This window comes from Vanellus vanellus (assembly GCF_965231255.1).
Source record: "Vanellus vanellus genome assembly, chromosome: 2".
NCBI classification, from domain to species: domain Eukaryota; kingdom Metazoa; phylum Chordata; class Aves; order Charadriiformes; family Charadriidae; genus Vanellus; species Vanellus vanellus.
The window spans coordinates 11,345,425-11,373,264 of NC_138906.1; the positions used below are offsets into that span (position 1 = coordinate 11,345,425).

At 39.0% G+C, this 27,840-nt stretch overlaps 1 protein-coding gene across 1 annotated transcript in view; it reads right to left on the reverse strand.

The window, feature by feature from the left end:
* The window catches only part of PTPRN2 (protein tyrosine phosphatase receptor type N2), a gene marked incomplete at both ends in the record, with an annotated part of 658,801 nt that overhangs the window by 411,606 nt on the left and 219,355 nt on the right, over nucleotides 1-27,840 (reverse strand). The window contains 2 exons of the mRNA XM_082499676.1: nucleotides 8,049-8,211; nucleotides 13,257-13,374. Of these exons, the coding sequence (XP_082355802.1) occupies nucleotides 8,049-8,211; nucleotides 13,257-13,374 (281 nt within the window). The remainder of the gene's footprint in view (nucleotides 1-8,048; nucleotides 8,212-13,256; nucleotides 13,375-27,840) is intronic.

A 27,840-nucleotide genomic window follows, 5' to 3' on the forward strand; every position in this document is an offset into this window, starting at 1 on the left:
CCAAAACAAAATAAAAAAGAGAGAGGATAAATACATTGGTTTCTTCCATGTGTAAGTTACTATTTAAGAAATTCACTTTTAAGTTTCAAATGTTCCCGTCTACTCTTGGGCTCCTTTGGGATGCTGTTAGCTGCATGCCTACCCTTCAACCTTCTCCAACAGGCTGTCCTGCATGAATAATTTTTATAGTTAGTTGCCATTTCTTGTACTGCTGAGGATATCACTAGCTTTAGTCTTCATAGCTAACTGTTGGTTGTTCTCTCTGTTTCTGACAAATCTCCATCCTATGGGTTAAAACAAAGTTTCTGAAGTATTTCTTTTGGTGCAAAAGGCGTGGCGGATTGTCTTTCCTCAGCATTCATCGTTAGCTCACCACAAACAGAAACGGTAGTTTTACATATTGGGTTACACGATAACCGGGCTTGTCTCCACACATAAAGAAGCAGAGAAAAATGATGGGTGGATGAACCCCAGTAACCCGATTAATGCCAAAGGGCCCCCGCCCCGTGTCCTCTCTGGGCTGTCACAGCGAGCCACCAGCCATGATGTCCAGGAGTGCCACCCACCAGAGGGGTCAATGGGAGAAGCTCTCTGGATCATCCTGCAGATTGAAGGGGTTACTGCCTACAGGGGGGTGGGACTCCTCATGGGATGCCAAGAAGAACATCTTGTCATTGTACAAGCCCTATTATGGCATGCTTAGAGAAAGAACCAGAAAGGGAATGATCAAGGTGGGCTGGGGAACAGCCAGGGTAAAGCAGAGGGGAAAGGCAGTAAAAGGGACTAGTAGCGCGTAAGCAGGCTGGTCTTATGTATGATCACCACAGCCTGTCCTGACTTCTCAATAAACCCCATTTCTAACTATTATTCTGGGTGAGGAGGTCTCTATTTTGTATGCACGTGTGTGTTTATGGTGGTCTGAGTGCCAACAACCAGAGTCAGGCCGTGGGTCCCATGGTGCCTATTGGCAGTACCTGCTCCACCTGGCTACTGGCTAGATGTGAGGACACGGAGCTGAAGTAGCTTCACCTCTGTCAGGCTACCGGGTTCGGCAGCTCCCTAAAACTACTAATAGGAACCAAAAAGGGACAGCCAGCCCCTAGCGGATGGTAGAAATTGTGCATCATGGTGCTCAGCGCTGATAGATACACCGGGGTTTACCAGCCTCCCTCGTCTGAGAACAGTCCGCTCATACGTCAATAAGTCTGTTACTTAAGGTTTCCGTGAATGATGTTTAAACACATTTTCTGTAGGCATATGTTGGTATATTGAGCTAACTCATTATCGAAAGATGATTTACATAGAAACATGAAGACCTTCATCTGCCAAAAGTTGAGCACATTAGCACCAATTCAATATATTTATAACTCTAACGTATGAATCTAGAGACTACTTTTACCCAAAGAAATGCAAGTGCATAGAGATCTGCAGGATCCATGTCTATAACATTGCTTTACAACCCCACTGAAAGCAACCGACTGTTCCCTGGGCAACTGCGAGAGGTGAGGTGAGGTTTTTCCCCCCTCATAAAAAACATTGGTTGTTGCACTGTCCTGAAATGTATAAACCAGCACGCTCACACAGAGGTTAGATAAAATAAGTTTCAATTTTTGCAACTCTACCCTCTCATTTGATAAGTATGATCTAAAAATAAACATGGAATACACCTTAAAATTTGTACCAGCCCCACCATCTTCTATTTACTGAGCCCAGTGTACTGAAGTAGAGTGAGCAAATATTTGCAAGACAAATAGCAAGCTTGCAGCAGAAATGACAGAAGCAAAAGGTCCAAACACATGCTCTTCGGCAAAAAAAAAAGAGTTGAAAAGGTGGGGAGGGATCTGACAAAGAAGCAAATCTTATTGTCCAGTCAATACTTGAGATTTGAAAAGGATAAACCTATGTTTCATCTGGAAATTATTAGAAATTAATGAATTAGCCTTTTAAATAAGCCTCCAGGCCTACACACATCATTTATAATATAATTTCTACAGCACTTGTATCTTCAAATCATTGTACAAATAATCACTCTTTCCAAGATTACAAATCTTTACAAGCTGTGTGATACGGGAAATAATTTCTCTGTTAAGATGCGGAAATTCTGTCACTACATCGTACATAAACTGCTAGGTTGTAGGCAAAGGTAGGTGTTAGGTCGAAGACCTGAAGAGCACGATACTGGCACTAGGATCTTCACTTGCCAAATTGTTAAGCTCAAAAGTAAAATCACAGATCACATTAGACTGCATATTTATGCCGCAAATAACCCGACAATTTGACTAGGCTTTGCAGCCCTGATTCTGTTATAACTTCAAATGCGTGAGGACCAGTCCTCCCAGAAAAAGATGGTTCTCTAGACCAGATTCATGCAGGATGGCAAACAGGACAGAATTTACCTCTGTTGAATAATTTTATATATTTAAATTAGAATGGATGGATCATAACTTGGAAATTCCTTTTTTCTCTCCACTGATCATAAAACGAGTTTAGGCTGACTTGCACAATAAAAACATCTGTATTTGGTCAAATGAATTCTGCTCCGGTGTTTATGGGGTTTTGCTTTTTCATTGATTTTGGGGGATGGGATTTTTTTTGTAGTTTTGGTTTGATTTTTTTTTTTGTAAGAGGACTTTAATGTTTCTATTTTACTGAAAAGAGAAATGAAGGGGAGAGTGATCCCAAATATTAAATAATTATCTGGGATTTGAGGCTTAACTTTTAGTCTACAGTCTACCAAAAAATTTTTGATCGTCCTCAGAAAAGCTATCTAATCTGTCTGCGAAACAGGGGTCTTAGTTCTTCCCTACTTTGTAATGGCATGAGCTAAATAAATACATCAACGCTTGTGAGATGTTCAGATTTAATCTAATGGTTGTTGTATAGACACACCAATAGATGGGCAATTCCGTAGCTTCAGGGAGACATTCTTTTATCAATTATTCCTGATATTTTTATGAAAGTGCTTATGCACAGGGCAAATTACATTTTTCTTACTTGTACATAATCCTACATATATGAAATATTAAATTTTACATTTATATAAGCAGAATTTAAATGTATATATTGAAGAAAGGTTTTTGCCTTTTAGTAGTCAGCTATCAAATCAACTTCTGATGATCTTCATTCAGTACTGTATTTTAATCAGTGTTAGATAAATAAGGGTACCGCTTTTTTGAATTAAAGCTTCAGATTAAAATAAGCAATGACTGCTTAATTTCTTAATAGTTAATCACAGTAATTATTGTTTGCAGATAAGTTGAGAGTACATCTTTGATCCCTCGTGCACTCAGTTTTTCTAAAATAAATAATAATCCTTTTTAAGACTTCTCACACATCCTAGTTTTTTTCAGGACATCAATTACAAAGCATCAAACAATCGATTTTCAACCCAGCAAAGCTACGAGTACTCTTCCCTGAATGTGAAAGGGGAAAATAGGTGGAAGGTTTCCTCTTGTACCGAGGATTAAAATATAAGCTTTACCAAATGCCTTGTCTAACCTTCGTGCCCTTCTAGATTCCAGCAAACTGACTCTGCCACAATAGTTTTTATTTGCACCTTCTCCCCTTTCAGGCCCACTGTACTGCCGACCCAACAACCCGCCGTGCCCCTCTGCCACTGGCCAGTCACTTCGTCTGTTTCTTTTTCCCTTCGTGATTCCGCAAAGACTTTTAACTGTATTAGTGACTTATTTGATGTAAAGATTCTGCTTTTTTCCAAAGTTTTTTACTTTAAAACTTGGAAGAATACCTGAGACTTGGAGATTTCTGCAATCACAATATTTACGCATAAAGTTTACCTTGAAAATGACTGTAAGTAATTGAAAATCGAAGAAACAGAAATAGCAGGAAATGGATGAAGCTCCCTGAGGACTCCGAGATCATTTTCTCTCCCTCCCTGCACTACGTACCCGAATGGCACAGCAGCCTGCAGAAACCCTCAGGAGCAGGTAGGACCCATGTCTCAAGACCTCAGAGGCCAAGTCAGAAGGAAAGAATAAAAGCAATTACATGCATCTTCTAGCCCTGAAAACCTAAACCATAAACCAGAGACCCCTGCAAGAAGAAATGCAGCAGTAGCATAAGCGTAGCAGGCAAATTCCTTACTGCTACAGCCTAGAAGGGTTCCAAGAGGAGCCCAGGGAGCATCTGGCCCCAGAGTGGAGCAGTGCAATTTTGCCAGCCTAAGGCATTAAAAAAAAAATCACAACTCAGGCTACTAGAAGGCATGAGAACATGTAAAAATGAGAGCCAGCTCAAGGAATAAACCAGTCGTTTCAGCTGAGTTATTTTTCTTTCTGATTTTGAGACTGTTAAGTATATTTGGATCAAATTTCAAATCCTTCGTCTTTCTGTGATGACTAAAAAATTATTCTTGATCAGATGAAAGCAGTGTAATTGAAATCTCCTGTAACTATTCAACTGGAGGCATTTGGACTTTTTAAAAATCTCCAATGGAAGATCACTCCTCACTGCCTTGGTGAAAAGTAGACAAGAGGAGCATTTGTTTCCATCCTGATCACTTTTGCTGCCGCTCTTTGCTTCGTTATAAAGGCTGTTGTGGCCATAGCTATTTTTTTCCTTTTTCCCTCTCCTTTATTTAAAGATTTCCTCGAGGCTTCCCACATGCCCTGCTACGCAAACGCTTACACAGCGCCCGCCAGCAGGCTGCCATCAGCAGCAAAGCAAGCGAGCTCTCCTTTTACAGCCGACTACCTCCAGTAATATCAGCTATCCGCTGTCCCTTCGAACCCAACAAAACTCTGCCTCTCACTTTCTGTAGGAATGTCAACACTGTGGGGTTTCCAGGGTTTTTTGGTTTGGGTTTTCTTTGTTGTTTTTTTTTTTGTTTTGTTTTTTGTTTTTTTTCTACAGGAGAGGGGTTTGCTCTAACTGCAGGGGAGCAGAGCAGGGGAATTCACAGGGGATTTGAAGCCTCTGCGTTTCTTGCCTCAGTATATAAGATAACCCAAGCTTTTTCGTTATGCGTATGTGCCTGGCTATGTGTTATTTTCCATACTAAGTCCAGGCTTTGTAGAAAGGAATAACAAATATTGATAATGCAGCATTTTGTGAATGGTAAAACCTTCATCAAGCCCAAGTGGGGGAAAAAAACAAACAAACAAACCAAAACCCCAGTAGCTAATGCTTAAGTAACAAATGCCACCGAGTGCCCATTTCCTGAACAACTCTTTTCTGCTGAACTAAAGTTAAATGTTCTTTACAACTGTAATCCTCAGGAAACAGACCCACCAAATCCTCTGGTTTGTTGCTATTTATCCACTGGCAGAGTCATTATCAACCGGTTAGATTATAGCCTGCAGTAGATACTCTCTAAATACTGCGAAAGAATTCTAAGTTAGTGATGAACTTCAAGTGCTTCAAAAATCACTCAGAGAAGCTCTGGCAATAAATGGTAGACGTTATAGGAATTTCGGTCCATCACGTGATATAAGTTTAATAGTGTTATTTCTGTCACTGTTCTATCAAGCCTCAAGTTGACAATTGTTTGAAGAAGGGAAATAGGAGCAGTTACCTCTGTTTTGCTGTGTCTTATTTTACAACTTTATGCACAACTGTATGTGGGCTCTCTACTTGGTAATGTTGAAGCGCTGAAGTTTTATTCTGAGAATGCACGTGGAAGACAATAACAAAACTACAGACAAAAAGTTTGTAAAACAGTTTGATTAAAAATATTTAAGTTTAGACACTAAATATCACTTTTGGAGTATAACAAATATTTTAAATCTTCTTTGTCTTTTTTCTTCCTCTCTTTTACTCTCGGCCAGAGTCCTCTGATGACAGTTTTGGAACAAATCAGAAGTCACTCAGGAATTCTGCCTGGAAGCACTAAATTTCTGTAAGACTCAGCTATACTTCAGAGCAGGTAAAGTATCAAAGACACCAGAGTAGTGTTACATCTCCTGCTCCCCGACAGCAAGAATGAAGTGACAAAGGTAAATACATACTTGAAAGAAAATTATTTTTAAGAAGGGCAAAGGCCGAAAAGCTGCAATTCTAAGCTCAAGTAGGGTAAAGTACCTCTTTCTTACCCTTATTTTTAAACAGAAAATTGCAAGAAAGATAAAAAGATAAGTTTGTTGCTGCAATTATTTAACACAGGTTCATAATTTGTCCATATATGAAATACAAAAATAAGGTACCCAGATTTTTGAAGCATGCAATTAAAGCGCGTAAGATCGCCATTTTCAATTTCAAGGGGTATGACGATATCAAAGGCAGGTCCTGCAGTTACTTTCCTTCCTATTCTTTTCAAATCATTAAATTTTAAATTTTTTTCGCTTTCCTGGAGTAGGAAAAAATCCCTCTTTCTCTTTTGTTTAAATCACCCAATGAATTGAGATAAAAACACAGTGTCCCTCTTCTTTTTAAAGAATAGCAGTTAAATTTGATTTGCAGAGAACCAGGACATGTCTCCAGGACCATTTAAAATTCACGACTGATTCCTAATTTTTAAGATAATTTTCCTTTTTCCCCCCTAATTTTAAATTATAGGTAACCTGTCTGACTCAACGTCTGTTGTTTTAAAATGCTCCTTAGTAAACAGAAGTGTACAGTTTGCTCCTATACGTGCTTCATTTCCAGATTTTCTCCTCTTTATCCCACTCCCCCAGGCTTCAGAGTAGCCATCTCCATGGCAACACTCGATAAGGTTGGTGGGTGGTGTTATCACAGCAGGCTTCCCCACAGAAGGTCTCAGCCATATGGATTATTTATGAACTTGCATGACAGCACCAGACCCTCTGAAATACTCCGTGAGCAAGTTTTCTTGTCTCTGAAAGCCAGGGATTCAAAGCAGGGCATCCTCGCTGCAGTCAGCGCCCGTGAGTAGAGAGTGGAGGAAAAGTACACGAAGGTGGTCACTCATCCATCCCCAAAGCTGCCTTGCAAGTTTCTCTTACCTGAGATGAACACCTAATGACACAAATCATAAGTTTTATACATGCCAATCAGTGAAATTGGAAACTTGCGGCTCCTGACAAGAATAATGGCATTTCAGTTATACCATGACGAAATAGCTGATACAACTGATACTGCAGTTGGGAGTTGCTGTTGCAGATACACTGCAGTAGTTGTGTGTCTCTGAGTAAGTTCCTGGGAAAAAACCCTAGCAGTTTGGCTTTGACACCGTATTTTCTTTGCCTGATTTTTTTCCTAAAACTTCCACATATTTTTTAGCTAAGGTTGTTGCATTTACACTGTATTCATGCAAACAGCACATCCCAATTTTTTGAAAGCATCGCTATAATAGCAGTCTATCTAAAAAACTAGATTTCTTCAGATAAACAGCTTTTTTGAACAAAAGATACAGGACTATAAGGGCTTGTCATATGCAACCCCTTCATCCAACCGGTTCTATATATTTATCAAGCTCCATCTTAGAGCGAGACAGATTTTCTCTAGGAAAGAAAAAAATTATTTTTTTTTTCTCAAATAGGCATTTTTGTGGTTTTTTTAAACAGAGCCAGTACTCAAGATTTAATGGTTGTGATTTATCTTCCTAGCCATACGTATACTTACAATGTATACATATGAACCTTAATTGGTCGCAATCGGCTTCCTTTATGATCGATAAGAAGTAGAAAAAGTTGAGGCACAATTCATCAGATCTGTTATCAAAATCTGCTGAAAGATTACATTAATTGTACTGTAAGCACTATAAACACCAGCAAGAATTCCCAGGGTAGTTCAGCCAGCTTTTTGGAGAGAAGCAGTTCAGATGTTCTAGGACGTGTTTCAGATTCAGCCAGCGAAGATGTTGCAACTGTTATCCCACTCTTCCTCCTTCCTCACGTATAATCTGTCCCATGTTAAGGGAAAATACTCTGGATTAGAAGAGCTATATCGTTTACAATGCTGAAGCTGACCCAACTCTTTTGGAGAGAACTTGGTTAGGGCAGTTATGATAATCGGTGGGAGGAGGCAGTAAGAAATAATGTCTGGTCTCGGGACAGAAGGGAAAATAAGGAGAACTCAGAGAAGAAGGAAGCAAAAATCACAGAACGCAGGAACCACATTAAAAATACTACCTTGACAGAAGCTTTGTCATTCATCTTCCTTGGATACAAATTTGTAGCTGCAGACTGGGAGAGAACACCGAGATATTTAAGATATTGCTGAAGAGACTTGGCCAAGTTCACATCATTTTCCAGATCGTAATTTCTTTCATTATCTGCATTCTTTTCCAAAGTCCTGCACAGCAAAAGCAAGGAAAAGAAAGTTACCGGCCTGTAAAACGTACAAAGTGCCCAACTAAAAAGGTACTCTTTTATACTGCAAACCACTGAAGTTAGTTCCATACATAACAAAAAAGTCACCCAGGAGCTTAACAACCAGAAAAGTGTAGAAAATTCAATATTTCAGCAAAAGCAGCCAAAAAATCTTGCACTATTAACAATTTATTGCATGAATCAAAGTTAATGATCCAACAGTAAATCAAATAAAATGCCTACATCAAGGCAAAGCCTATTCGGAAGAAAAGAAAATGCTTGCAAAAAGAAAATATGCATGATTAAATTGCACCCCAAAGAAATATGAGATGGTTCTAAGATTCAAAAAAAAAAAATGGTGGATGATGATGAGATTCAGCATCAATTTGGCCCTGCACCATTTTACAGAATACAGCGAGACTACTGCATGTGCAGAAATAACTGAGCAAGTCAGCTCCAGCAAAAGACTTAAACAGAGAAAAATGAGATAGGAAAAATGTCTCTTCTGGTCTTCTTATGTGCCTGGGATTCACAGAATAGCGGTGTTTTCTGACTGGTTTAGACAGATCTTGGTGACGTTTGCAAAGTTAAAAATGTGATTGAACAACAGCAGCGTAGAGGTGTTTATATGGGAATCAGAGCACTGTGTGCAATGAATCAGAATTATTACCGGCTTTCCTCATCTATCTCAACAACATGTCAATGATGATGATAATTTAAATGTCAACACCAGTAACTATTTCATTCCTTGCGTAAAAAAGCAGAGAGAGGGTTCCCAGTCTGTTTCCTTCCCTGTGAGTGACACGTTGTTTTGAGGGAAATCACCTTTTTTCCTGAGCCCAGGGACACGAGGCGTCATTTGCCTTTCAACATCTCCACACCACTGTAAGCAAAATTTCATTCTACCAGCCCACGTCATGGTGCTTATGTGGGGAACAGCTTGAGAGAGTACTTGGGTTTAATTACCTTACTTTATACCCGAAGTAACAGACTTCGTTCCATGCTCACAGTTGTACCAAATGCGTGTCCCAACTAATTTAATGTAATTCATACTCTAATTTGCTGTGGTGGCCTTGCAACCAATAGTGCTCACAGGGTTGCTCACTTTGAAGTACCAGAAAATCCCTCCACCTCTCTCCAGCACCTCTCCATCAGGCACAAAAACTCTTGGGAAAACGAAGGTCTACTGCACAGAGCGCTATAGCCATCTTGATATAATTTACCATAACTCTTGCTTCCTTCTCATGCTGTTCAGATTTTTCTCTTCTTCCAGAGCTCTACATTGTGCCTTACAACGGAGGGTGGACATGCAGGTAACATCCACCTCCTTTTCAACTCAAAGCCAGACTAAAACTGTTCTGCAGTTTTCAGAAAGAGCGGGGCAGTGTGCTTTCTCCTTCAATAGAGATGAAATAATCATAGAATCGCAGAATCCCAGGTTGGTAGAGACCTCAAGAGTCATCTGGTCCAACCTTTCTTGGCACAGGCACGGTCTGGACAAGACGGCTCAGCACCCTGTCCAGCTGAATCTTAAAAGTCGTCAGTGTTGGGGACTCCACTGCTTTCCTGCGGAGGTGATTCCAATAGCCAATGATTGTATCCAAAGAGGTTCTCATCAGAGAAGGTACCCCCCTCTCAAACACTCATCTTTCATTCATCTATTAATTCCAATACCTATCTTCTCCTTTCTTGACTAACTTTGAAAAGAAAGGGAAAATGGAAATACCAGACCAAATTCTGCCCAGAGGATTTCCAGGAGCTAATGGGAACTGAACGCACAGATAAAAGCCGGTATTTAGGTTAGGTTTTCAAGCCATGATTTACAGCACATAACCACTCACACTGGTGGTAGAAGCAAAATCTGAGGTCTAAGATTTCTCATTTTTCGTATGAAGACAGTAATTATGCTCAAATTGTGTTTAAATTCCTCATTAGAGGTAACATTTTATTATATAAACTTTTAAACAATTAAAATGTAAAAGTTTAACAAAGCATTACATTTCATTTGATGACAACTTATAAAATCCTATGAATACATCTGAAAGATTATAAAAAATTTTTGTAGTTCACCAGTATATCACTGTTGTTCACTTTGTTAACACAGAAAGTAAAATGTATTAAATGAGCTATTATTGCAACTGAATTAAAATATTTCTTTTAAATTTGACAAAGTGATATTGGAAAAGGGATGAAAGACAAATATATAAAAGCACTGGGTGAGCAGGAGAAATGACTGTCGGCTGAGTTCTTGTGCACTTATTTGGAAGTATTTTCAGTTTTAATTTGTTCTGGAAAAGGACTTTGCATACAATGAACTTCAGGTTATGAAGACAATAGCATATATAATTATTTATCCACAGAAATAATTCTGTATTTCCTACCAAGATCGGCGCTTTAGAAGCTTTTTTGTGGAAATATCTAAATCACAGTACCTCAGATATTACACTTTTCTAGAATGTTTTCAATTAATAGATACCACACTTTTTAGAATGAAGTTTCTCCCTTTTAAACGCTGTGAGAATCTTATTACTGACTTAATGATGGTTTTATTATAGAAATAATGCTATACCCCATTTCATACATTGAAGTTTGCTGGAAACGTTTGTGGTTTTGCCTAATTGCACCGATGAACACAACTGACATTTATTCCCTGTGTGCAGAACAGACTTTTTGCCTTTATCTTGGATCCTCTTTCAAGAGTGGGGATTTTTGAAATTTAATAAGGGCCCAGGAAATACCACGTACACTGCAGTTAGCCACCAAAGAACGAACTTTCATCTTGAAATCAAGCTCCCGGTTTCAGCTTTTTTTTTAAAGATGAAATCCATGTCTTCTGTTCCATCAGATTTCACACGCACTCATTTAGCCTAAGTCAATTTACCTTTCAAGTGTCGGAGTCTATTTTCTTGCTCTCACTAGCTCTGTGGGGATTAATGACTCATTAGTATGACTTCATATTGTCTTATTACACACGTTACCCTTAATAAAAGGTCTTCCTGCCATAACGTTTCTTTGATAATTAGATACCTACACTAAGTTGCTTTTTTAATTATTTCATATTATCTGATAAGATTTTAGCAAGCGCATTGAGCACACTGAGCATATAGCAAACTTTACCAGAATCTACAAGATGCCAGAGAAAAAGATCCTACTGTTCTCTGGCCTACAGAATATATTGCAAATGGACAACCAGAAAAATCAATTAATGCTTTAAACTGTTGGCACATAAGATAATGCTTTCAGAATCACAGCTTGGTGACTTCAGAAAATCTATCCACGATAGGAGCTGCTATAAGTGGAACACATTTGAAATTCTGATGTTCCTAAAGTGTCAATATACAAAGTGTTTGGGGTTTTTTTTTAATGTATATTTCTAGTTAAAAATGCAAAACAGCTCAAACCTGATCACAACAGGAACTCCTAAAAGTGATCATCTGTTCTCAGTCTAAAAATGAAATTATTTTTTATATCTTCTTATACATTTTATTTTTATATCACTGTGAATCTGGAACACTGCAGAAAATAGTCTTGATCTCGTAGAAATCTGGCCTATTTTATCTTACTGTTATGAATAAAAGTTTTAGATACATTCATTCTGAACAAAAAAATTCCCCAGAAGATATCCAAAATCATTTCTCATACCAGGTACAGACAGTAAGCCATACAGTAATGGCATTTTGTGTATCTAAGCAGTGGAAACATGTTTATGGATTCAAACACGTGCTGTTATCACCTTTATGATAATCTATAGATCAGAATCTTCTCTAGAAGTTAAGTTCCCACCTTCCTGCACTCCTGAAGTGCACGGTGCTGTGATTTTAAGGAATGCGTTTGAATCAGCAAATATCTGAAATACAGCATCCAATTCTGTGAATTAAATCAAAACAGAGGCAAGCACAGCTGAAGCCACTGGGCAGTATCAATTACACAGCATTTTTATTTCCATGAAAGAGCAACCTAGAAAAGAAATGGTTTTGCAGTATGCACAAACAACATACTGCAGTATACGAAGATCTGAAGTGCAACGTTCAATATCTTGCCCATCAAGGGTAGAAGCTCAAGCTTTGCTCCACTATGAGGAAAGTTTCCTAAAAAAAAGCACTTTCTTTCAATTTCACTAATTTTGAGATTGCATGTCTTATAATCATGTAGAAGTAAAAAAAATTACCATTTTTTAACATTGCCAAAATGTTATGCATTTTAAAATTTCCTTCCGGGGTTTGTGTGGTAGGGTTGTACTAAACAGCCTGTAGGACAGAACAGACCAGGTAAAAGAGTATATTTGTATGTGTATCTATATATGAAGATAATGTGATTGCAGGTCCTGCATTCATATCACTCTATGGAATTATAGATATTGCGTCTCTTGACATCAATAACCGCTAAGTGACCCCTCAGTATCTTTCAAGTCATGAGAAAAATGGTTTCTGTTAATCAAAGAAGAGGTAGAAATGTCCCAACATTGTTTTCTGTCAGTGGAACTTGCACGAATCTCTCCTACCTGGACAAATTTTGCATCTAAAGCTGAGAATCTACGGAATTTGAATGAATTGCAGCTACGTTTTGGAAAAATATGAGTTTGAAAATATAATTAGTTGCTCAGAATATCATTCAATACTTCGTTTCTTTCTGTTCGCTTATTCCAGAACAAAATGTCTCTTGTGGATGAGCTACTGTATAAGTCTGCCTTTTTAAGCCAGTCGTAAATAAATCTGGCTGAACTGAGACTAGACACTGCATAAACTGGATAAAAGGCCTGATGTTTTGAATTCTGACACCGAAATTAACAACACAAGGCATATTTTCTTAACTCGATGACAATCAGAACAACAGGGTTGAGGGGTTTCATTCATTCTATCTGCTTTTTTACTACGGGAGTTTTCAGTGCTGTTGTACAACTGGTTTCCCATTATGACATAGACAGTGGTTTCGGTCGTGTGTTTGATTCAGCTTCAGTGCCAATCTATTTCTCATCATTTGCTAACCCTCCCAAAAACCTACCAGGCAAAAATACCACTGAAGACTTACCTTTCTGGGTCAGATCCTCCAGATGCAAATACATCAGGGCGTCTGTTGTGGATTTTGTGAATGGTTGAGAGTTCCTGACCAATAACATGCTGTGTATAACCATCTCGCCAGGTAAAACCTGATAAATTATGAAACAAACAAACAATCAAACAAAGAAGCAAAATCACTGTTTAATAATTTGAAGGTTTGGGAAAAATGTGTCCTGTATAAACAACATCAAGAAAAGAAAAAAGAAGCTTTGTTCAACTGGAATGCGAGACTGAACTACAGAGTCTTCCCTTCTGTATGAAATGTTGTTAATCAAACTTTCTTGACAATGGAAGGAAGACAGTAGATGATGTGAGGAGATTTGAAAGACATCACTCAGTGGAATTTTAGCCACGTACAAACTAGCTTTAATGGATTAAAAAAGGGTTACTTTGGACAGCTATGGAAGAGTTTTCTCACTAGCTGGTATCTATTGAAGGGTTGTTTCACTTCTCCATTCACAGTACACCGTCCCTTCTCTGTTTTCTCCATGGAACTATGCTTTTAGAACGTTATGGAGCTAGTACTGCAGTGGAAATAAGTATTTTGAGTTTTAATATAACACACGTGGAGGTCAATTTATGTTATCTTTATACTTAAATGTTGTGACAAAGAACTTTACAACAAGGGGGAAGTGCAACTATGAAGGCAAATTCCAGTGATTACTCATTAATTACATACACTGCCAATCTCATAGTAATTATACTTCAAGTAATGATATAACTCCAAACTTAATTGTTACCCGATTTTTAGATTTTAGATGTTACGGTAACGCTTTAGTTCATAGAACTTGCCCATGCAATTATCTGCAATTATCTAATAACTAAACATCACATAATTGAAGAGAATTTCTGCTTTTACGCCTTGCGCAGTAAAACACCACAAAATCCTCAAATGAATATTGATAAAAGTTCCAGATACAGTTATCCTGTTAATATCTTCCTGTAAGAAACCACCTAAAGAAAAATCCTCTCTAGCACTTGATGGAAGGGGACGTATCTGCTCGCTAGAATCAGCCTCTGAAGGGGGAGGTTTGGTTCAGTCCTTATTTCATACACACATTATAAACTTCATCACCTGATCTGATGCAGTCCACATCAGATTTGTTGCTATAGGCAGTCTCTCGGGATGCAGCTAAAGCATCGATAGACTCAGCGGAACTCAGAACTTGGTCATCTCGCTCCTTGGATGACTGCTTTATCCAGTGGGTTATGTTCTTCAATTTTTTCCACTGTATTGCATTTGCCTGTTTACTTAGGCCCAGAATTAAAAAAAGAAATCTAAATAGGACATTTGTTCACGGAATCACGGAGTTTTCAGAGTTGGAAGGGACCTCTAGAGATCATCTAGTCCAACTCCCCTGCCAAAGCAGGATTGCCCAGAGCACATCCCTCAGGACTGCATCCAGGCGGGTCTTGAAAATCTCCAGGGAAGGGGACTCCACCACCTCCCTGGGCAGCCTGTGCCAGTGCTCTGTCACCCTCACCGTAAAGAAGTGTTTCCGTGTATTTGAACGGAACTTCCTATGTTCCAACTTGTGCCCATTGTGTTCATTCTGCCAAAGCAGACATCTCTGAGCACGCAGAAGTGAAAATTACTTTAATATTTATCAAATTTTCAGCCTAAGGAGGAGATACTTAAAGAAGTCAGGTATAAGATTAGACAGGCCTAGGAAATATTCAAACTGTGCTGTTATCTGGGATTTAGACAAGTTTTAGGAAATAAAGTCTCTGTTTAGGCAAGATTTAGGTGGACTGTATCTCAAACTTCTCTTTTGTTTTCATTAGTGAAAATAATAATAAACAATCTAGAACCAATGTAAGTACGCACGAAGGCTTTAACAACCAGAAAAGCTCTTTGTCATCTCATGCTTCCACTCTGCTTTTGCTCCGTCTTTCTCCTTTTCTTAAATAAAAATGTTATTTAAGTTTATTGAAGAAACACTTCACCCGAAATCATGTTAGATGTTAACAGTGATAGTAAATGGCTCCAGACCTTTGGGAGGGGGAAGAATCACCGGGATATTTTTAGTTCTGATTCATCCTTTTCAAATACAAAATTTAACTTTTTCAAGTGTGCCATGTAAGTAGATAAATTCAAGTCATTCCACAAATCTTAATGCCAGAACACGTTCTTATGTGAATACACAAAAATGAGTCACCATGTACCTATGATCATTTTAGCGTAGTGCTATTGAAATGATTTTTACATGAAAGTATATACATACATATATATGTTCAAGTTTACTTCTCTGTTGCCTAGCACTACGCATTTGTATTTGATTTATAAATTCATGCAAGAGAAAAAAGTATGATAACATTCCAGTTTAGAAGAATGTGCAACAAAAAAAGTTCAGCTGAAATACATATATATTAAAATCATTAGCATAGCTATAAACTGACTAATTTATGAACTACGTGTCCAAAATCACAACAGTTTCATTTTGTAACTCTAAACCAATACTAGTCCTATTAAAGACTAAAGATTACACAATAAATAACATGAAAGTTGAAGAAAAATACACAGAAATACTCTCAAGAGTTCTGCTCAAATTAAAGCATGAAGAGTTCGCCTGTGGTATCTGCATACAGACAGGAAATTCATCTCTCTCAATCGTGAGGAATACATATGATTGCAGACAGCAGGGTCAGTAGTTATGTATGTTTTTATGCCTCCACACAACAATGTTTTTGGTAAAAGAGCATAAGAAACCATTGCCATTTCCGTTCTAACCGGTCATAATAATGGTGTATCTTTTGTTAACTTTGGTATATTTTCTTTCTCTGGCAGCATTATTTTAACATTTTCCCATACTCCCATTTCAAACCAGTACAAGTATATCATCCCCAATACTGTAAGAGAACACAATCATGGCATTAAAGGACAGTAAATAGATGAAAGGAAACTACAATACTTGTTATAGAGCTTAAGAAACTAGAGTTAAGGGAATATCCCCCCTCCAATGCATCTCCTAGCACTTCTAACTTAGATAAGAGTTAGAAGAAGACATGGATCAGAAATGCAAATTTTAACTAACTCAAAAATCCCCGCGTCAATAAGTTAATATCGCTGTTTCTTACGCAACTATCTCAGGAACTACAACATGTCCAAAGCTAACCTTATGCCAAGCATTTTCCAGCATTGTTTCACTTTCAAAAAAATCTCTTCCCCCACACTGAGCTCAATAAAACAGCACATTCAAGAAGCATAATACCACGCTGACAGCTGCAATTTAAATTAAGGTTGAGAAGGAGCATATGACGCCGTATGGTGATTTCCTGTTCCCTTTGTCTCTGCCGTCACACCTAGCGCCAGCTCCTGCCTCACCACCCAATTACTACAATTTATCTCCACCGGCTGAGCAGGATCACAGCCCTGCTCTTGTACACGCATTACTTCCATGTCACTAACGAGGAGCGGTACGGGCAGACGCCCAACTCCTGATTAACCATCCCCCCTGCTGCAGGTCTGCCCAGGATCTGCGTCCCCCAACCGCAAATTCCCACAGATGGACAATGCCAAGAGCGAAGGAGTGCAGTAGGCACTGAAGTGACGCATATATGATGACAACGACAACAGCAGCAGCAGATATAAAATTGCTCTCAGCTGAAGAGCACTGATGGTAGTGAGTCCCCATGAAGAAAGGCATCGGCACAAACTCCCCCCACAAAACGTAGCAGTTTTCATTCATGTCTGAGCCCAAGGCTTAATTCTTTTTGTTTTTTTTTTTATAATTGAAACTCCATAACCTAAATATCTGTGAAAAAAAAAAATGCTAGTGTAAAGACAGTGAAGACAAGATATTAATACCTTCAGTAAACCCAATCTGCACATCAAAACCAATGGAAATGCTCCATATATGACCCGGTCTTTCCTTATTATCATCAGGTATCTCCCCGAATCTTTTTTTTTCCACAGCACAATTAATTATTATTATTACCACCCACAACTACAAAAGCAATAATGAAAGTATTATTGTCTAGTTCTCCATTATGTTCAACACTTAGCAATAACGATGTCAACAGAGACTATATGTCTAAGAATTATTTTATTAATTGAAATCAAATCTAAAGCAAGTGTAAGTGTAAATAGTGAAGAAAACAGTTTTCACAGATTCACACTGGTGAAGAAAATATTAACTTCTGTCTCCAAAAGTAAAGTCAAAGTTGCTCTCACATTTATCATACAATTTCACTTTTAACCTGCCTAATTGGCTTTGCTGCTATACCAATTACATAGAATTACTGAAAAATCATAAAAATTCAAATATCTGTTTTCTTCTCTCAGCTGTTCAATTTTTCTAAATAATTGCATTTTTTCTGGTGGTTTTGAGTCTGTTTTTCATCTTAGAGAAACTTGATGCCTCTCCAAATGTACCTGACTACATCTTTAATACATGCAAATTATATTAGCAACTGTTGAAAACAATCATCTGCTACTTCTCTGTCTCAACTTATTCAGAATTATTCATACAAATAATCTTGACCCCCTCTGAAGGCCCAGGCAAGAAAAACAACATCTTTTTAACTTTGCAAAGGCGTTGTGGTGTAAATCAAAAAAGGCCGGTTTAAGTCCTTCAAAGCAACAGCAGTTCTCACCACCCGAAGGTTTGGCTGGGCAAACCTTCCTGCCCGAATTCCTGACCCTTTTCCTGACCCGCCTGGCTGAGGCTGCGCGGGGCTCTGCAGGCAAGGCCAGCAAAACCTGGGTCTGACAGGATAACGCCGTGAGACTCTTCCAGCTCTTGTGCCAATCAAGCTCCAAAACGATTGGTTCTGCATCGATATATTAGCAACAAAATTATTTTTATGTACCAAGTCCATTCAAAACGATAAGATTATTATATATTGGCAGAACTCTATATACTGAAACCTGATCCTCCTTTGTCAGAAAAATCCCTGTATAAAGGCCAAAAAGCCTCAGAAGTATTCAGACTTGAAGCCAGAACAAGTTAGTACTTTTGAGTTGTGACATTATTTTTTCCCTAGTTTTTGGTAACGTTATCTGTGGGGAGAATCGACGCAGAGCCTGAAGGACCTTGAAGAATGAAAAACAATTGTAGGGAGTATCGACGCAGATACTAAAGGACCTTGAGGAATAGAAAACAAGGAAGTAAGCACTTGAGCAAGAGCCAAGAAGGGAGTAGAGAAGAAGAGAAAAACAACTTTATGGGAAGATGCGCAGCTTAAAGTAGCCATTCATAATAACAGCTTGAGCGCGTGAACAGTGTGTAGTATCCAATAAAAAGTTGTTTTGATTCGCATGTACACTGTAAAAGAATATATAAGCACTCGCTTGAGCACAATAAAGCGTCTTCTGATCCACCCTTATCAGGAGTCCGTGCCACTTCATCTCCGACAGTTATCCATTTTGCCTCCACACAGTATATGATAAAATAGGTTTTTCCTCTGAGCTACCTTCAACTGCTACTTCATTTCAGCCAGGAAACTCTCAGTTGTAGAGCTCGGAGACTTTCATCCCCCATGCCATGTGTTGCAAATTGTTAATGCCTACTTTAGCTGTCAGAACGTCTGCAGAATTGGGAATGATTGGCTTTCTTCCCTATTTTCACAACAGACAGGTCAACGTATAGCCGTGCCTTTCCGCAGACTGCCTTGCCACATTCTCTAGAGGAGCTCCACTTGTTCTCATCCCAGACCTCCGTTTTCCGAGCTCAAGGACATACCCAATAATGTTCACATATTTCAGTACTGGCTAAGTCAGAATTGCAGCTTTAATGCTGAGGTTGCTGTGAGTATAACAAAATTAATTCTTTCAATTGCTATATTTTCTACCTAAGAATGCAGCCAAAAGATAAAATCCTGATGTTTCCTGTTACAATAAAAGAAAACTAGAACTTCCTCCGAAAGCAATATTGCAATACAACTCACAATGGCAGGTTAATGGCAAAAATAGTAATAGAGAAGTCAAACCCACCTCCACACAGTTAAGTTCACTACCAGATTTTCCTATAAACTGGTGCACCATGACATTTTAATTCCCCCATATCTTTGGCTTCGAATATTTGTTTGCTCTGAAAATTGTGATTGAAGATGGTTTCTACAAAATCACAACAAATCTGACGAGACAGTTTAGAGCTGCATTTCAATGAAAACGAGCTCTAATTATTATTTTTTTTCTCTGGTCAAACATTGTATTGTCTTCTAGATGAAAAGAAAATCCAGTACAGACTGTATGTGAAGAAACGACTGGGAGCAGTCATCAGTGCTCTTGTTCAATCCATTTCAGCAGGAACGGTGGTCATCCTCTCCTGGAAGTCCTCCGCAGCTTTGGTTGTTTCCTCCCCTTTTCTGGCGCACGCCCCGGCAGCAGCGCCCAGTACTGGATTTGCATCAGTGCGTTCGTTGCCCTCTTTTGGAGATTCTAGTAGAATCTTCTCTGTAACACGCAAGAATTTCAGTCGCTGCATTCAGCAGCAATTCACTCACACTTGCAGGCAAAGAACTTCCATTCAACTGAACAGATGAAAGGGCTGCCTAAGGATTATGGTTTCAAATTTTCATATATTGTTTTATTATACATAAAAGTGATAATCTCCATAGAATTAAATTACCAGCATGATCTTCTTACAGCCCTGATTTTAATTTACCCTAAGTAACTATCCCAGAAGGTGGAGGGAAGGCTTTTCTCTTCAGTTTTTTGGAATTTCTATTATTTGAAAAAGCCAAATGAGTGCTTCATTTGCCAAGGAGATTAAAAAATACTCTCACAGGACTCAGTACGCAATGTTTCCTTACCTTTATTTCAGCTCTTGTAGACAGCTACAAATAATTGCTTTATACAAGAGAAAGTTTCTAAGCGTTACATAAGATTTTTCTGCCACTGGAGCTGATAGTAATAAAAGAATAATATGATAATGCAAAATACATCATCTAACTTCCAATTAGATCCGGCTACTTTCCAAAGGCTAGAACAGAATGGATACGTGAAAAAGACTTCCCAAATCCTTGGATAAATCCTCTGCTATTCACCATGTCACATAATATTTTTCACAAATTGATGACCCTCAACCTTGAAAGCAGATGGTTCCGCTCACAGAAATGCTTTTTAGGAAGGAAGATATGCAAAAGAGGGCTTCTTACGTGGCTACAACTTTATATTAATGTTCAACCGTAATTTAACTCATGGCCAGTTGCGCGCTTAACTCGAATGGCTCTCTGCGGTGTCTAGGCTGTGACATATTTATAGAAAAACAATCAAATCTAATACACGGTGAGTAAAGATGCACCTTCCATTCCTCCATTTCCTTCTGCCCCTGGACTATGCACAGACATGTCCTCGGTGCTCTCAGCCCAAGGAGTTTTCATTGATGTGAAGAAATATTCCCATGCGCCCAAAATAGTGATACTAAAATAAAGATGAGACTGCTTTGCTTGTTTCACCGAGCTTTGAACCCACCTCTGTTAGCTGACAATCACATCCAAGTGCATGTGACTATTCCAGAATTAACCCCAAAAGCCTGACGTTAGTTCTACACTGCAAAACAACTCTACCGCATTAATCCTCTGCAGTCTCCTTTCAGAATACGAAGTGGCGATCTTTCGTTTTCTGTCAAAATAGCTTTCATTTTTCTGTTCCCTTCTCCTTCCTTTTCTATCTTATTATTCCTTTCCGAGATGTCTTATGCCACTCTAAACTTTCATTCATTCATCTCATAAGGCAGGATCTCTTTAGTATGCAGAAACTGACTGTAATGTTAGACTGTACAATGCTAAGAATGGAGATATTGTCCAAATAGTAGTTAACAATGCATATTAAATCAGCAGGTCTTCCTTCTCATTTTATTTTACCCATTTCATTTCACGCTAACAGTAGGATGACAGCCCTATTGTCAAGAAAAATATAGTTCCTGGGAAAAGACTTTTGAAGTGCCTTCAGTCTGGGAATTAAAACATCACCTGTAAGAAGGCAGAATTGGTCAGAAATGTCCTGGCACTTAAATAAGTATAGAAAATTAAGCGGATATACAGCTTACACTTATTCTAGCAAATTCATCTCAGATCTACAGTTCTTCATGTATTTTTAAATGCCTCTGAGCAGAACTGTTCTTTCAGCTCTGCATAGTGGCTCTCACCCCCGTTTTATGTAACTGCTGAACTCTCGCTGATGTTTGTGAAAAATCAATTTTCGGCTGTCAGAGGAGTGCTTTCCATTGCACGTGCAAAGTCAGTCTACAGGAGTGCCGAGCCAGGCGGTACAGCAAAGGCTGCAGGTGCAAATGAGTCTCCACATTTGGGTTCCGAATGTACGTCTCGAAGACCGATGTATACAGACCTCTGCATCGGCAGTACGGAGGGAATGTTAGAACGAGTCAGAGCAAAGGCTCCTGCAGGATATTCACAGTGTATCACACAGGGAAATCCAACATCCTCGAAACATTTTCTCTAGCAAGGGCCTTTGGTCTCCTACTCACCATGCTCTGTCCTGCATCAAGACCGATGCAAATTAAAGCAGAAAAAAAAGGTAATTTTTACATTTTAAACGATCGGCAGAAAGTTCATATATAGTTTGTGTGCAACCATATCCTCCATTTTCCACTTTTAAGACACTTCTCTTGGACTGTAAACTCCTCCAGGAAGCGGCCATGTATTGCATGCGTCTGTAGAGTCTCTGTCTACAGCAATAACAACAGCCATAATAATTATTATGGCTGTTTTTATTATTAATAAAAGCCCAGCAGTTGCAGAAGTTAGCGTTCCATTAGGAACCTTGTCAAGATCTTGGTGTCTGAAACCTGGGAGTTTTCCAGGGAAGTACTTTAGCCAAGCCTGCTTGCCTGAAGCAAAGATGAACAACCTGCAGGTCACACTGCTCCCCCAAAAACCTGATTAGTGCTCCTCAGGTTTCATTTTGAATTCACCCCACGTGCAGAAAATACACACTGTGAATTTGCACAGCCCTGAAAAGCCGCGTAGCATTTCCAGCTGGAGGAGTATTTGAATTACCTTTTTTTTCTGTTCTTTTGTGCACCTAAATTTTTGGGGGGTTTGACCTTCCAACAATTGCAATGGAGGATGCAATGCATTTTACTGCACGTTGCATGACAGATAATTTTTTAATTTAAGCATTTTTAGTCTTTGCTTTTACAAGCCGATTACAACTAACAAATTACTGTACCACTTGACAGCTAAAGTACAGTGTCTTCCCATGTATTTAGCTGGTGTCCCTGGGTAAAAAATGAGCTTATTTGACTTATTTTAGCCAACAATGAAAAGGATTTAGTGAGAGAAGCTCTGACTGACACGATTTCCTACCTGGGGTTCTTTTTCCCTGCCTTGTTTCATGGAGTTAATACCTCAGTGAGCTTTAATAACATTTTTGGACAATTCATGTAATGCTGATTCACAGATTCACATTGATGCTTTGTCAGCTGCACACACTCCAATTTCTAGTTCTTTCTAGCTTCTTCACTGCCGGCCGGGATTGATCTCTATGAATACTTAAAATATACCATGCTATGAGCTGTGATTCAATTTTACCACGATGCATCACACTACTACTAAAGAGCGGATATTTTTTTGAATCTCTGAATTAGTTTTTGAGCAAGACTGTCAATGAATTAAAATATTTACACTGGAAGAGCTGCAACAATCAGATATGAACTGTAAGGCCCTAAAATTTGAGTCTTTGTGAGCACAGTCCCAGCTGATGTCCATTCATAGCACATCACTTCATAAAAAAGCTCCATTATTTTCAGCTCATAACCTCCAAGAGATGCTAGATTTAAATGTCATTCACTGAAAACTGTGACATTAACAAAATACTTCAAAACAGTTCATAATGACATCACACTGAAATAAAACATACAGAGAGAATATAAAATTCATACCATTCTTGCGAGCAATTTTTACTTTTGCATGTTCCGTGCTTAGCTAAAATCTGAGTATTATGAAATAGCTCCGCTGACTTCGTGCCACCAGGATGTAACGTTAACTGCTACACCCACTGTGCTCAATATGAACTAGAGACAGCTTCCTCTGGGCAAGGACCACGGTTTGCGATGTAGCCTGGACCTGCAGGCTGAGCCACGGGGGAGCGAGCACCGGGAGCGGGGACCGAGAGCACGTTTGCCTTCTTTTGAATCTGCCCTTCAACTTGTAATGCAACACAAACTCTGCGATTCGCTTCTCTATCTGCAACGCGGATATCATGAAACACAATTTCAGGGGTTAAATTTGTACCGCGTTTTGTGAGGCATTCCAATATTGTAGAACTGGGCTGGCATAAACAAGAAATGGTGACAAAACCAGAATCCACCCGGAACAACTGCAATGTGTCCTTAACTAAGAGGCAGGTAGTTGCTTTCTTTTCTTAACTTCAGTGAATCTCTACTATTTAAGGACTAGCAATTAATGTCAAGGAAGTGAATGCATTTTCAAAAGTATCGTGCATTCCAGAAATTTGTCCATCAGCAGTTTTGAATGGCGTACAAAGCAGCAAACCTCCTTTAGAGAGAACGCAGAAGTGAGCCAGCGAAAAGCTTTTCTAAAGCATTTCTAAAACACTGGCGGTGCGGCTCATATTTTTCTCTTTCACTTAGCATTGTTACAGAAGATAAGTCTTCTGATCAGTGGCTGCCAGCTTTAAGAAATAGTGATATATTTCTAGATAATCGACTGCTACCTATTACCATACTTTTGATGTGGTGGAACATTCATGTGCCTTATTTCCCACTTCCTCAGGGTATCCTGGTTAAATGTCACATGCATTTTTCTCCCATGTTAAGAAAACAAAACCTGCATATTAATTCTTTCTAAGAGATGCATAAATGTTATAAGAAAGGAACATTGATTATTCTATTCATCTACAAACTACTCCAATAGAGACATAAATAATACTGGAAAATGTAATGCAGCCTTAATTATCAGCAGGTTTACTCCCGTGTTTATAACAGCCACGACAGATGAAACCTGCAGCAATCAATCTGATTGCTCTGATAGCAGTCTAAGCCAATTCACAACACAAAACCACAAAGTTTAAAAGCCAGATTATTGCATTATTTGCCGTGGTTCTCCTAGAGACCGGGCAGGTTATTTTGTGGGCGCTGTTCTGTGTGGACAAACACGCCGCCATAAAGCTTTCTCTCCATCAGTACTGGTGAAGTTTCGCCGGCCAGTTGCCCAGCACAGGTTTTGCCCCAATTCTTTGTGTGGCCTCTGGTGGAGTGGGAATTTACAGGACGTGTTTGGATGAACGGGTGCAAGAAAACGCTCCTGAATGGGAACTCACGTAACTATTGAACTGACGAAGACAAAATAGACCCTTTCGCACTCTCCCCACGCTACCTGGCCTTGCATGGCCAACAGGAATAGGAAGCAGTACGTAACTTTTTTATTACTCCTGCTATCGTCCGCGTTAATGCCATGTCACACGAATCTGGTAGTCCAAAGGAGGATCCTAATGGTTGTAAATCCTATTTACTTTTAGCGTAAGTTCTTCAAATGCCACCTGAGCAAAGCAAAGCACTTTTGCCAAAAGAGAAGTCAGGCCCACGAAAGAATAGCTTCCAGTCAGGTATTATGATTAAGTTATCCCTAGCTATCATACCAACAACCTCATGTATACAGCCTACATATATCCCTTCTCCTCTTATTCTTTGCATGATTTTTGTTAGCCGGGGAAAGTTTCCCTGACATAGTTTTGACAATTCCACAATTAATTTGTCTTCATGTCACTGTGTCCTTAATAACACTATGCAGGCAACAGATGTCAAGTCTTTCCAAGTGGAATGGAGCAGAAGTGAACTCACGTCCCTAATAAATTGTTTATTGAATATTTATTTTTACTTGGATGACAAAGTGCCTGTGAATCCACTGGTGGTAAAACCCATGCTTACATGCTACAGCAACATTTATTGAAGCAGCTATTCTTGCCAAATCTATATTGCATTTATAAATCTTCAAAACAAGCCCTGATAAATGTCACTTCTTCTTAAATGCTCGGCAGAATCAATGACTAGTGATGTTGCCTTTGCCCTTGAAGAATGCGCGTGTTTGGATCCGAGTCCAAATTCTAAAAACCTGTTCAGAAACACATGCAGTGCAAACACATGTGCAATGTACCAGAAGCACTGAGAAAGGAAAAGTTACTTTAAATGCAAAAATTAAATACAAAGAGGAAAGCTTGTCTGTTGTTTTTCTAGGCTTTCATTGTAAGCTGTGTGAAATACGCTCCTACAAAGCCCGTGAGCTTACTTCCATTCTGCATTGAAATATTTTGCAGTGATCTTCCATATGCTACCCAAAAGCAATCAGTTGCTTTTGACATGTTTTTAGTATTACATTAAGCACCTTTTGAAATAAATACCACTATAAAATAAAATAAAATAAAAATAAAGTGCTATGGCACCTAATTCTATCTAACAAAATTTTGAAACTATTCTGGAATAACATCAGGCAATATCCTGTGCTATATATTTATTTGTGTTTCCTGTGTACGTATCCTTCATTTACTGCACAGTAATTCTGAATTTGTATTATATCTTCAAGGTCAAAGAGAAACGAAATACAAAAACAGAGCAGCACAGTAAACAATTTCACGTCTCCTCTAACGTCTTGAGAGCCGCCAGTGAATTCTACACTGCGGAACAGTCTGCTCGGTGTCAGTGGGATGCCCATCTCCAAAGAGCAGAGCTGCTCTGCTAAGCAGCACAGGCCAGATTTGCTGCCATGCCTGACGTAGCGCAACCCAAATGCTTTTCCAAGGAAAGCATTGCAACATCCTCATTTTCCAGCTGGCTTTGTAACAGCCATGGTTTAAAGGAGTGTGGGGTAGTCTATTCAGGGCTCTGAATTACACAGCAAATGGTCTTTTTCAAGAGCATGTCAACTGGCTTAGTATAATGACATGTTTCTATGGCAGAGCTGCGGCTATATCATCTTTTTGCCCGTGGTGGATTTTTCAGAGTTAGGGGAATTTCCTCGAGGGGAAATGCTGTCAGCATAGTGCCAGGAAACAGACCAGATAAAGAGAATCCATGGAGATCCAGCAACAGCGAGTCCCTCTCCTTCAGACTTATAATCCCCACAGCACCTTGTACCCTCCCGGTCAAAGAGAGGCCGAAACGCAGCAGCCCTCGCTCACTCCTTTTAGAATCATAGAATTGCTGAGGTTGGAAGGGACCTTTAAGATCATCAAGTCCAACCGTTAACCTGCCCTGACAAAAACCACTACTAAACCATGTCCCCAAGTACCACATCCACCCTTTTTTTAAACACCTCCAGGGATGGTGAATCCAGCACCTCCCTGGGCAGCCTGTTCCAATGGTTAATAACCCTTTCAGTGAAAAAGTGTTTCCTAATATTCAATCTAAACCTCCCCTGACATAACTTAAACCAATGGATCTCCTCTTCAGGGGAGAAACTGGAAGCGTGGTTCTCCTGACTTGAAGCATGCCTATCTTCAGTGCACCACCCTCATGAACCAGAACCAGCTTTTCTTTTCTTTTTAGCAAAACCTACGCTTGTTTCACTCGTAAATGGTGCTGAACGTGTTAATTAAACAGAAAATAACTGGCAGAGTTTGTCATAGAAATGACATTTTAATGGTAGATGAAATCTTGGGGCTAGATTCATTGATAAAATATAAAGTGAAATGGAAAAAAACATTGATTCAAATCAAGACCTTCTGTTTATTGCTTGAAGAAGTCGTCACAGTGAAAAAAAACCAACAAACCAGTCTCCATATATTGATGGCTGCCAGGCTGCTAATTGCCTCAGAATAGAAAACTGGCTTTGAAATGGGAACGGTTCGAAAGCAAACAAAAAAACGCAGCCTAGATGGTGATGATGAGCAAAAAATGACTTCTCAAGCACACATCCAGGAAAACAGGGGACAAAAAGATTATGAGATACTTTTTGACTTTTTATTTCAGAGTTAAACAAAACACATTCAAAAAAAAAAAAAAAAGAAAAAAATGTAGTTCTAATATTTTCCCATTCTTTATAGTAATGTTTGCGGTAGACACACAGGTAGGATGAATAACCTAAGTCAGCAATTTTACTCTATTTAGTAAAATCCCTTGGGAGAGTATGTTGTAGTTGATATGGAGAGGTTTATTGAGCTCTATGAGATTTTAGAAAACGTGTTTATTACATTACTGCATTGTTTTATTCTAAATAAAAGATAAGCTCACTGCTCTTACAATTTAGATTTGGGTTTGATGTCTACATGCAGTGACTTGTAAAGCTTACAAAAAATGCTTAAGCACGTACCACTTCTTTTTCTCTAATTCCAGTATTCTTCGCTAAATAGTTATTTTAATGCAAGAATAGCTGGATATTTTGGATCTTCACAGAAGAGGTGGATTACATGGCAGCCAGTAAATACTGGCAAAAGCATCACATACTGTACAAAGTTTGCAAACGTGTAACGCAGAGTCTTGCATTTCATCCACCACCCTTGAAGATATCTCAGTCAATAAAGGGAAAGATTCCAGCCCCCCTGTTTGAAAATCCCTGAAATCCAGGTGTCAAGAGGCTGGAAAGCTGCCCTTTCACCAACTCTCTTTGGCTACCTGATGATGAAATGAAAACCT